Raw genomic sequence first — 12,800 nt, 5'->3', positions numbered from 1 at the left:
TTTCTCTAAATGCACCATTCCAACCCAATATGCACAAGGGATATCTGATGCTCATATGGAATGCAATCACAAATCATTCTGCTCCCCTTCCCAGTTCTCCCACGTAAAAGAGAATGAGGCCGTTTCTGGTTGTGTGGAGCATCTTGTGTGCACAGGCACCTAACTCCTGCAGGTCGTCAACCAGGTATGTTGCTGATGTCCTTGGCACAATAAAGCACACCTACCATCCCTAATAATATTACACTCAGCTCCTATACATTATATACGGTTATCTAGACCCATAGATCAGAGGCTACTTTCACTGAGAACAGTGTAGTACACAGAACAGAACTGGAAAGAAATGCTGGGGAAATTCAACAGCAAGTACCTGGAGAAAAAAAGATATGGATTCCCCTTTCCCTTCACATTTCTGCATTTATTGCATTAAAAACATAATAATATGTAAAGAATTAATCTAGGAAATACACAACAGCAGCCAGATTGCACAAAAATACCTTCAACCAGCATGCTGGACTTTGCTCCTTGTTTCTTTGAGATTTATAGTGCTTCAGTATATAAGGTAAAGGGTAAAGGGACCCATGACTGTTAGGTCCAGTAGCGGATGACTGGGGTTGCAGTGCTCATCTCGCTTTACTGGCGTACAGCTTCCGGGTCCTGTGGCCAGCACGACTAAGCCGCTTCTGGCGAACCAGAGCAGCACACAGAAATGACGTTTACTTTACCTATTTATCTGCTTGCACTTTCTGCTTTCGAACTGCTAGGTTGGCAGAAGCAGGGACCGAACAACGGGCGCTCACCCTGTCGCACGGATTCGAACTGCCGACCTTCTAAAAAACACAGTTAAACTATAGGTGCCCTTGATCCAATGCCAACCCCCTCTGTATATTCCCACTGTAATTGATGTATTTCACAATTTTATTTTATTTTTCCCATTAGTTCCTCAGAGCATGCTCTTTATGGAGCAGTCCATAATCAGAAATGTGGGGATCGGTATTACAATAAGGAATCAATTAATAATGATTCTAGAGAAACAATAGTAAAATGCAATTTTGTTTCTATGATGTCTGTTAAGGAATCAATGGATCTAACCATTTGCACACTTTGTTTCTTTTCCTTGCTTTTATTATCAATTCCTGTCAGAACAAAGAAACCAATGACAATTTTCATTTGTTTTCCTGTACCTACTAACTTTCTAAAACACAAATATAAACAAAGCAAAACAAGAGATTCAGTCAGAAATCAATGCTGAATCTTGGAAATTACATTCAGAAAACACAAAACTTGTTACTGTTATGCTACCTGTGAACTGAAACTGTAAGAATTTGAAAATAGATGAGCCTGCTCACAATTGGCAATTTGAGGGCAGGCTACAATCCACTCCAGCTGGCTGGGATGAAGACCAAACAGGGTTGTGCCAGCCTGGGAAAACCCCTGGCCATGTCCCTCATTGGAGCCAAGGGGATGGGGAGTTCCTGACCTGCACTGCTGCCTGACCACACATGATAAGCAGACCTTTAAGACTTTGAAAATAGATAAGCAGGAAGTACAGCTTATCAAATGCTGTAACCCTAATGCTGTCTCATATTGTGCTTCATTTTTTATTTTAAAAAGGAACAAATAATTATCATGAAATAAACTTTGAAGTGGCATGCAAAAAAAACCCCCAGTAAAAGTGTTATGATACTTTAAAATCAAAGGAATGCAGTTTTTTAAAAAAAGAAAATTAAACCCTTCTTTCTAACTTTAATGATAAGCAAGCTGCTGCCATAAAGCTTTGTGCTATGATGCTAATTTCTTTATTGGCTCACAGAGGGAATAGGTCTGCAAGAGCAAAAACACACATTCTGCCTTGCTTCATTAAAGGGAAAAGCAAAAGACGTCAGCTTAGTTTATATTCACAATGTGCTGAAAAGTTGATGGCAGCATGCTGAAAGAACCAAGTGCCACTTTCCACCATTCCCAGTGGTAAAAACAAAAGAATGTTCTCTCATCTGTACTGATGTTTCTTTGGTTTTATGAGAATTACAGTCATCAATGGCAGTTACTCCTTTTGTATTTGCACAAACTGAATTTGCAAAAATAACATCATTTCTCTCCTTGTGGGAGATTCCAAGCCATTTGAGATCAGTATTTTGATGCTGAACCACTTTTGTGATCAATAAATCACTAGCTTGTAAAGAAAGAGAATTAAGTAAAATGTCATTACTGTACTAAACTAGTAAGATACTTATTTTCTCTCCTTCCCCACTTTAATGCAGCTTTTTGAATAAAATATGAGACTATAATTTCTATACTTTTAATTAATTATATATACAGGCAGCCCCCCGTTTACGAAGGGGTTATGTGCCAAGGCACAGTGTGCATTGGTCGTGTATAACTGAAACCCATTGAAAAAGACTGCAGACACCCTGTTCCACTCCAGCTCCACTCTTTTAGTGACATTTCAGTGACATCTTTATGATGTTTCCAAGTCACTTCCGGGTTCACATATTGAACATGCTTAAACAGGGGGCTGCCTGTATTCCAATATCCTTCACATATTTTTTAAAAAAGTATTAAGAGCAATTTGGAATCACTATCATGTTAATGGTGTTATCTTTTTTTGGTTGAATGGTGAATTGGGACCATGTTCAAGATATTTGGTGGACCTTTTGGAGAAAATTAAAATGTATGCAGCTGAAATTATAGCTACATATATAATTCACTAACAGCTTTGTTATTTAACATATGCCTAAAGAAAATATAATGACCTTCTTTGTGGTTTTGACTTAGAACTCATATAAAATTGAGCACATATTCTAAAGTTACCAGTGCTTGTATATTTCAAATTTTTGTATTAAGAAATGAATCAATGTTTAATTATATGAAAAAATACCTCTATTAACTCCTGTAATTTGATGCAGAATAACTACCTCAAAATGCCTACATGCTGTCCTTCTTTGCTGTGCATAAATAACATGCCTTGTTCTTTGTAAGTTGATTGAGCTACTCTACACTGGACTGCTAATGCATCAATATAGATATAATGGGATTAGGAGAAAAGCAATAAACCTGCATCTTGAAGGCAGTTTTTCAAAATTATGGTTCCCTGTTACCAATACAGGAAACCTAGTGCCTTTTGATTTACATATTTTCTTAGAGTACTATGAAAATCTTATAGGATTTAGAATACTATGAGTCTTATAGGATAAGATTGAAACAGGAATGAAAAGAAACAACTTGCTCGTTTGCTTGTTTGAAAACCCAAAGGGGGGGAAATAGGCTTGATGAAAGAAAAAAACATGTGACATGACAATTGCCATTACAAATTAAACACTGGGATCACATAAAACCTCATCCAAGCTGCTATGGGGTGGGATGGGGAGGACAGACTGTCTCTTGCACATCAGCTGCGACTGAGCAGTTCACATCATGAAAAACCAGCTGCATGTCCTGCATCTGGAGCAACCTATTACAGGGAGAATGCTGTAAATCAGTCAGTCTACACATGCAACAGTTGCTGTAATCTGGCAGGAATTTTTGCAACCATACAATACATTTTTCAGCCACAGTGATTATTGGAATCATAGCTAAATTGCTGGGGACAGCCCAGATCACACATTGTGCGATTTGGCTTTAAATGATAAACCATATGAGATGGGATTCACCTAATGAATTGCATCAATGCAATTCTGCCTACCCTCCATACCACAGTCCCAATCTGCACTCAAGCCCAAATGGCATGGTCAGTGTCACATGTAGTAAGACTGTTACAAGGGCATTATTCGTTTACATCCTATGATTCCTAGTAATATATCAGACCACAATGTAAATCTAATTGTAAAATGTCTCTTTTGCTTCTTATCCCACATTAGCAACACTCGTATGTACATACAAAACCTGAGAGGCTCGGTTACATTTTCGGTGTAAGGAGTGATAAGTCACAAGAGAGTGTTTTTTCAAATATATTCAACTAGTAGCAGAAATGACTGAATTATGCTGAAATAGTGCCAATACCAGTATCAGCCCTTCACCTAGGTCTTGATGAGGATTAAGTTGGTTGAGAATTTGTGGTTACAACTCTAAGGCAGCCCATAGCTGCCAAGTTTTCCCTTTTCTCGCGAGGAAGCCTATTCAGCATAATGGAAAATCCCTTTAAAAAAGGGATAACTTGGCAGCTATGCTAAGGCATCTCCATAAAACCAAACATGATGCCTGTGGAAATAATGCCACCATCAAGCCCATCAGATGTCAAATAAATAAACAACTATCTGATATTTAGAAGACACCTGAAGGCAGCCCTGTTTAGGGAAGTTTTTAATAACTGATGTTTTAATGTATTTTTAATCTTTTGTTAGAAGCTGCCCAGAGTGGGTGGGGAAAACCAGCCAGATAGGCGGGGTATAAATAAATTATTATTATTATTAAACAATTTAACAAATAATTTTTCTTACTTTTCTTTACTTTTTTTTTTAAAGATAAAGATGGAACTTGGCAAGTTTACTTACAAGTAGTTCCACTGACCTCAGTGAGTGTGCTTCATCTGAGCTCTACAAGAGAGTATCACCCAGATCATTTGCAAGTTTCTATATACATACAACTTCAATATGCAACTGATGTCTGGAAATGCATGATTTCAGTCTCAATAGTTAGCTGAATATTCTGGATTTTTCATTCAAGAATTAAAAGTATGATGCTATATTTTCTCAATAAAATAATAATGTATAGACCAATTCTGCAAATCATTTTCATGCGTGGCTCTGAGATTTTCTTCTTTTTAAGGAGCTCCCTACTTTTTATTTGACTTCCAATAGTGAGCACCTGACTACCACCAGAGTTTATCTCTACAGTTAAAATATCTCTGTTATTTTGTTTCCAGCAATACCGTGTAATACCTTCACTAACGGAAACTGGTGGTTGACACTACAGGGTATAAAATAACATAGAAAACACATTGTTGGGACATTAACAGTTGGCTAGTGTACACTTCAGGACAGCAAAATCAGCTCTGTCCTTTCAGCAGTTAGATCAGCAGCTTGATCAATCCTATTTCAGTTTTCTTTTCTTTCTGGGGCTTCATAAAAGTTCCAGAATTGATAGAAAAATCAATATAGCCCATGTAGACATAGGAAAGAAATAGTATTATTTAAGTCAGGAAGTTATTTACAACTATCTGCAGGACGCAGCTCTTTGAAATCCTGCATGACACAGCTGAGAGGTACACAGCTGAGAAGTGCACTGATTGCCTTTTAAAGTGGCCCAGAGAAGGAATAAGGTTGTATGTTTTGCACATAAATAAATGGAAAGGGGAAAAATTGCAACATTGTGTGGCATTTTCTAGTCATGACTAGAGGCGCCAAGTTAAGTGAGAGATAATTGATATTCCTATTGAAATTGTGTTTTATCTGTTCCTAGAAGATCATACAACAAGCAACTGTTGATTCTCAATAAAGCCTGAATATAATTATGTTTTTACCCTACCAGCGGACAGAACAAAATTGTAACCCAAGTAGATGCAAGCTACAAAAAATGAAGCACACTTAAAATTCCACTAAATTACTGATACTTATTTGAGAGTAAGTTCTATTCAACACAATGTGAATAATTTCTGAGTAAACCTGCACATGAATGTGCTAAGACCTATTAGTGCGCAGTTACCAGCCAATGAGACCACCACAGCATCAATAGCCTTATCACACATGGAGGCCAGAGCGGGGGGAGAGGCAGAATGATTGCTGCACCAGCGAACAAGAAATATTGTGGCCATTTTGATCCTAAGACATTGTCATGCCATTATTGTTGCTTCCCATACCCTGGCCCTGGTCACCTCGGACTCACTGCACCTGGCTAGCAAAGCCACAGTTTCTTTTACTAAACTCAGGTGTGCCTGAGAAGACGGCTTGGCAATTAGGATATTATTTCATTATAAGTTTGTTTCAACATAGATTTAGGCCAGGCATCCCCAAACTGTGGCCCTCCAGATGTTTTGGCCTACAACTCCCATGACCCCTAGCTAACAGGACCAGTGGTTGGGGAAGATGGGAATTGTAGTCCAAAACATCTGGAGGGCCGAAGTTTGGGGATGCCTGATTTAGGCAAATGTCATATGTTCTCTCACACAAAAGAAAATGTAGTACTGATCACATTGGATGAATACATTTAAATCTCTATTGTAGAAACTTTGTTGATTAAGCAGAAGGTGGTATTTGTATTCTTTATCTAGTCATGTCTCTTTTCTCACTTTCTTATAGATTGGACTGAAAGGGCTAGAAATAACTACAGGAATATGATACCCTCTCCTCCCCAGCACTTTTTCAGAATTGCTTGCTTTTGTCAGAGGTAGCACATTTCCCTCTTTGTTATCTTCAAATTTTATCCCATCTCTTGCGGAAATTGTTTCTGCTTTTTTAAAGCTGCTATTGTAATTACTTTAAGGAAATCAGTAAGAAAAAAAGAAATCTTTGACACAAAGAGTATTCTAATGGGACAAAACTATCCAGCAGTCCTGGAAGGCAACACAATGTTCTACTGGGCATAGATTAGTTGATTACTGACTTAGCTATAACAGTAGATGAAATGCAAGCAATATTCTTGATTGCAACTCTTTCCCCCTTCCCTAATACTCTCCACCCCTTCTGCTTCCTCGGCCTGGAAAAAGCAGAATGTTTGTATGATTCCTAAAAGGGCAAATGTTTTAAGGTGATCTTATCAATCTACTGCTCTATACAGTAAGATTAGTGGTGAATACCAATAGTCACAATCTAATGTACAATATTATTATTTTGTCATGCCAAGGAATAGGGTCAAAAATGGAAGCACTTTTACATGGGCTTTTGCCGCAGAAATATCCAGTTGAATAAAATATAATACCAAATATTACATGTATTTGAGTGTGTGCTGTTTTAAAAAATATTATACATGTGAGTAAAGCTCAGTTTAACTCTTCACTGAAAAGTGGGATCAAACACACCGCAGCAGCCCTCAAAAACATTAACAAGACTTCTATGTAAAGTCTTCTACAACTCTGTATTCCAAGAGTCCTCAACCATGTGGTGTTTCATCACCCCTTCATTTTTTAAAAGTGAAAAATCAATGTTTTTAGCCTTATGGTTCTTGACGTAATGCACATAAAGGTGCTAAGGGTCACACTGACTCAAACAAATGCTGTTTAAAGTAATTAGTTACTTGTCATGTCTACAGATGTTTAGCTCAGAATCTGTTCTGTTTATTTCATGTGGGAAAGAAACATAGAAGGTAAAACACCCACCCTAATATTTTGTTTATTTTATGGTAGGCAAATCACCCACTTTCCTTAACATCACCAAAAATGGTATCAGGGGTCAACAGTATCCCACAGGTTTGCAAAACACATTTACAAACCTAACCTGTTTAAATGTGTTCTCTCATTGTTTAAATTTTTATTTGGATCCAGCAAAACTATTTTTTTCACCATAGCTATCACGTTGCATGAAACTTATTAATCTGGCTTGGGTCCCAAATTTAAGGCACAATAATTTGCGAGCCAATAGCTCCCACACCTCAGCAAGATATCAGACTTAAGGGCTATTCTTAGTCATGAACCTTTAGGTGGCCCTTTTTCTCTGTTCATAGAAATGTGTTGCTGAGGTATGCCCTCATCACTTCTGGGGCACAATGTCACTGGCCTCCTTGAAAAAATTCAATAACATCATCAGATGTGATGATCAGCTTCAACACTGAAGTACCACTGCGAGATACAAATTTGCTGCTCTGTAAGATCTATGGGAAGGGACCCAGGTGGCGCTGTGGTTAAACCACTGAGCCTAGGGCTTGCTGATCAGAAGGTCGGCGGTTCGAATCCCTGTGACGGGGTGAGCTCCCGTTGCTCGGTCCCAGCTCCTGCCAACCTAGCAGTTCGAAAGCACGTCAAAATGCAAGTAGATAAATAGGAACCGCTACAGCGGGAAGGTAAACGGCGTTTCCATGTGCTGCTCTGGTTTGCCAGAAGCAGCTTTGTCATGCTGGCCACATGACCTGGAAGCTATACGCCGGCTCCCTCGGCCAATAATGCGAGATGAGCGCGCAACCCCAGAGTCGGTCACGACTGGACCTAATGGTCAGGGGTCCCTTTACCTTTAAGATCTATGGGATATGTTTTCCTGCACTCCTGCACAATCATTCTTGCCATGTGAAAATAAATGCCATTCACATGAGATGTCCAATGAGGCAGCATATTTATGTTTGAAATCTAGGTTCAGCGGAGGTTAACAAAGCAACAATACATTTAATGGGGCTCTGTATATATAACAACTGGGCAGTGGATGATCTAAGCAAAAGAGCAACCACCTCTGGTTTTCACATTGAACTCATCAAACAAATCATATAACAAAAAAGAAACAAAAAAGAAACATACCCCAAACTCTCATGGTAAGATTTTAGCATGTAATATGTTCAAGAATTCACTTTGCATTGGCATATTTCTTTTTGTTGCTGCTCAGTTGTAATTTCTGTTCTATGGTTTCATTATAACCTTATCCGATGATTGTAAATCACTTCATAAGTACACCACAGACCTTCATTATCACTGCAGGGAGCTGTTTTTCTCTGTGAGTTAGCAGGTGCAGGAATAGGATAGTGGTTGCAATACGCCATATAGAAAGATCTCTGGGATCTACTTCATTGACATAAGGCCACCACCTACTGTGCCTGTTTAAGTGAAGATCAGTGGCATGAGTACATTTTTAAAATGGTGCATAAGGGTTTTGCATTACCAATTTTCCAGTTAGATATATTCACTTAACCTCTTAAGATTGAAAACACATCATTTTCAACATATATATATTATTATTACTGCACTGCATGTTCTACAGTAGTTCTACATTACTGTTTTTACCTGTAGTGAGGATCCACGTTCAGAATAGGTGAGTTTGTGTTAAAAATTATCTCCTGTATTTCAGAATTCTCAGCCCATTATGAGCTGAGCCCAAACCCTCTCCGTTGCTTGTACTGAGCTTGCTACCACCTAAGAAGCTTGCTACCACCTAAGACTATGTGCATTTACATTTCCCACCCTTTACACTCAAATTAATCTGGCAGTTGAAGTATTCATATCGGGGACTGTAGGGGTTGGGACTTCAATTTTATTGAGAACACTTCTGCAGCTGCATTCTGGACACCAGGACCCCCCAAGTAAACTACATTCCCTGAGGGAACCTAGGGCAGCATTCCTCAAGGTCCTCCTTGCTGTGAAGCCCACTGTTAGCACCACCACTGTCAGCGAAAGTTTTGGAAATATGGAAGAGGGTGATGTGGGGAGGGGGGGCAGGATGTGGAATCACATTTCTTTATCAGCTTGGAAAAATTATGGGGAAGTCTACTTCTATGTACATGTAGCTCCTGGCAGGACTGAAGTAAAAAGAAGTGAGGATGCTGAGATTCATTTGTTGAAAAAAGAAAAAGAAAAAAAATAGAAACTCAAGGATAAAAGTTCAAGTTAATTTTGTAAACATTTTAAGATTCTGTAAGCTCCAATCCTAAAGCATAATAAGGCCACATCATTCTCAGTATATTTTCTATTCACCAATAATAAGGCTACAGTTTTTGTATGAATCGTTAAGTCCTACAAAGTTTGAGAGGAGTGCTTATGCGTCAATATTTTACACTGGAAAAATGAAGTTGAAATCTGACAATGCTTTGGAAATTATTAGCAGGAAAGACTCTGGCAGTGCACATTGATAGTACTTCAAAAGTGGCTGTTTTTCCCTCCCACTTGTGAAAAACAAATTAAAATGTTTTCTTAATAGTTTAGCCTTTATAGTTGGAAATATTAACCAATAGGCATAAAAAGTGTTATCTAGAACAAACCATATCTGAGCAATCTAAATACATTCATCCTTTTGGGTGCACAGTAACATCAAACAAAGATTGCAGTCCTATACACACTTACCTGAGGGTAAGTCTCACTGAATTAATTCGGACTTACTTCTGAGTAGATATGCATAGGATTGCACACTGTAAGACATTTAGGTTACAAAAAATACATAAAGACGTTTTTAAGAATAAAGATGTTAACCCAAAGTTAGTGGAATAAGGTAAACCTTTTTGGAACAATTATTGATTAGACACAACATTCATATAAACCGAAATTAGTCTTGAAATTTACCCATAGGAATAAATGAACCACATTAAGAAGAGATGCTGCTGCTGTTGCTGTAGAAGGGCATAAGGCCAAAACAGAAACAGAAACAGAAAACCAGCCTGCATCTGCTTGGGAATATTGATTCAATGTTTATAAACTGTTAGAAGTATGCTATAGAAGTATGCTAGCATCACCTTTAAATATGTGTAGGATATATATATATATATATATATATATATATATATATATATATATATATGGTCATTTCTCTTTCTAATTTAAGTGTGTTTCCCAAAAGGTTTAGCTACCCAAAGAGACTTTTTAAAAAAGACACTTAACAAAAATAAAATAAAATTCTGACAAACACATCCAAATAACTTTGGTTTAAAACAAAAACAAGTCACTGGTAATAGGGCTGTCCTTTTAGAGTCTCCAGTTGCCATCATAATTTCAATTATAATTTTGTCCTTTTTAAAAATGTTTCATTCACCCACCAAAGAAATGTAAAAAAAAGAAATATTGAATATCTGCTTGTTTTTAATTCTCCTGGACATTTTGAAAAGAATTTGTTATCTAAATAAATGGCACAGGAAAAAAGAAAACAGGCACACATTCTAGAATTTTTTCTTCCAGGTTTACAAATAATGATGTGCTCAGTCTTGTATTACTTTTGTACACAACATAAGTAAACTCTCAGCAGCTATCTGGGTTTTCCATGCACAACATACATCTTGAATGGATAAATTAAGTAACTTAGGTTTAAAATTCAAAATGGTCAAAAACATCTGAAGCGATATATGTTTGTTATTACTTTCCAGGCTGACATATCACAGTGGAGATGCAATTGTGTTAGTCATGGCACTCGGCATGATTCCAAAGCTGTGCTGAGTAGCATGCTGTTTGGAAAGGGTATACCAGCATGCTGTAGCATTGGCTCGGCTCTCCCATGCTGTGTCAGTCTATAGGCAAACACCATGACCACTGTCACAGAACAACGCATGAAAATGCTAGGGAGCTATTTCTGTAACAACGGGAATCCAGTTCCCCCTCAACTTGACCCCTGCTCTTGATGGGTATTGTGGTGATGTGTTTTGAATGGAATATTTAATAAACAGAAAGCATCAGGTCAGGAAGTGGAAAAAGGAAGGACACACACACACACACACACACACACACAAACAAAATTAGTTGAAAATCTCATCTTGTAGGTAATACCCACATAGAATAAATAGTAGATCATTTAGTGGAAACCTAGTTTACATCAGTACACAATTTAACTCAGTACTGACTTGAAAAACATTTTCCCACTTGGGGTTTCAGAAATAAAGTTAGTGTTGTTTGTTTGTTTGCTTGCTTTTTTGCTTACAGTGGTACCTCGGTTTGCGAATGCAATCTGTTCCGCGGAGGTGTTTGCGCGCCGAAGGCATGCTTCAGCGCACACACGCACTGCACAGATCGCTTCTGCGCATCCGAGCGCCGCGGAACCCGGATGTAAACACTTCCGGGTCTGCGGCATTCGTAAACGGAGGTGTTCATAAACGGAGGTAGGCGTAAACCGAGGTTCCACTGTATAAAAACTTATAACCTAAATATTTTTCAATAGAAATTGATGACTGCTACAGTTATAAAACTGCAGTTATAAAATTAATTATTTATAAAATATAAAACAACCCACATCTGAACCAAATCATAAATACAAATGTCAGCATAAAAAACCAAGACCACAATAATACTAAAAACTGGAAGCATAAGAGTCCATAAAGGGACAGCCCTTTGCCATACACAATAGTAACTATGTTTCTACAAGTTATGAAAAGAAAGCAATATGTGCCTGTTTCGGTGGCTGTCGTTTGCCTACCAATGGTGCAGTGCTCCCCATTCCAGCCCTCTCGGCATTCACATTTCCCATCTTTACAAGTTCCATGCTCTGTGCAGCGGGGATGGCAGACACGTTGGTCACAGGCTACCCCCGTCCAGCCCTCTTCACAGCGACATGCTCCGCCAATGCAGACACCATGGGTGCCACAGTCTACAGAGCACACTTCTGGGGGGAGAAAAAAGAGGAACTCAGTTATTGGCAAGCATTGTCATGGGTACTGGCAGCATCTTGGATTTAGGGCAGACTTACGGATTTGCACTATCATTGGCAAGGTATGCAGAAGGGCTACACCTTTGGAAATGAAATGGTTGCTACGACCTACTCAAGCCTTTGCAATTCTGCTGAGAAGGCCAAACTGAAATTTCTGCTACAGACATCTGAGTAAACCAGCCTAGCTCCAAGATTCACCCCAATTAATACCTAAGAAAATGAGCACAATTTTAAATCACCAATATGTTGGATGTACTCTGAACTGCCACATTTAGATGCCAGGGTGCTTCTTCATGACCATGCTACAAAATACAGCCTCCAAAAATGAAATAAATTGGAAGTGCAAATCTTTTGTCTTTTGACCTTATGTGTCAGCAATATATGCCAGCTATGTTATCATTCAGATACCTTTTGAGGAGTGAGAGTAAGTAGGATGGAATCATGTTAGTTACCAAGGATCATATGGATACGTGAGGAGGGGACAATCAATATTTTGCCTTAAAATAGAAAGTGAGAATAGTGGGGCAAGAACTAAATTTCAAAATTACATTGTATTTGTAAATTAGAATGAAAAAATATGCATCATATACTATACCTTCATGTGTGGGAGAAGCA

At 38.3% G+C, this 12,800-nt stretch overlaps 1 protein-coding gene across 14 annotated transcripts in view; it reads right to left on the bottom strand.

Moving 5' to 3' along the window:
• The window catches only part of LOC118080205 (teneurin-2), a 475,640-nt gene that overhangs the window by 88,320 nt on the left and 374,520 nt on the right, over positions 1–12,800 (bottom strand). For 11 of the 14 annotated variants that reach the window (XM_088661757.1, XM_088661752.1, XM_088661761.1 and 8 more), the window contains one exon: positions 11,928–12,140. In XM_088661757.1, the coding sequence (XP_088517883.1) occupies positions 11,928–12,140 (213 nt within the window). The remainder of the gene's footprint in view (positions 1–11,927; positions 12,141–12,800) is intronic. The other 3 variants (XM_088661751.1, XM_088661756.1, XM_088661758.1) reach the window with 1 other exon arrangement.

This window comes from Zootoca vivipara, chromosome 2, assembly GCF_965207765.1.
Source record: "Zootoca vivipara chromosome 2, rZooViv2.hap1.1, whole genome shotgun sequence".
Classification (NCBI taxonomy): domain Eukaryota; kingdom Metazoa; phylum Chordata; class Lepidosauria; order Squamata; family Lacertidae; genus Zootoca; species Zootoca vivipara.
The sequence above is the reverse complement of the archived record's forward strand: the minus strand, read 5'-3'. Positions and strand labels throughout refer to the sequence as shown.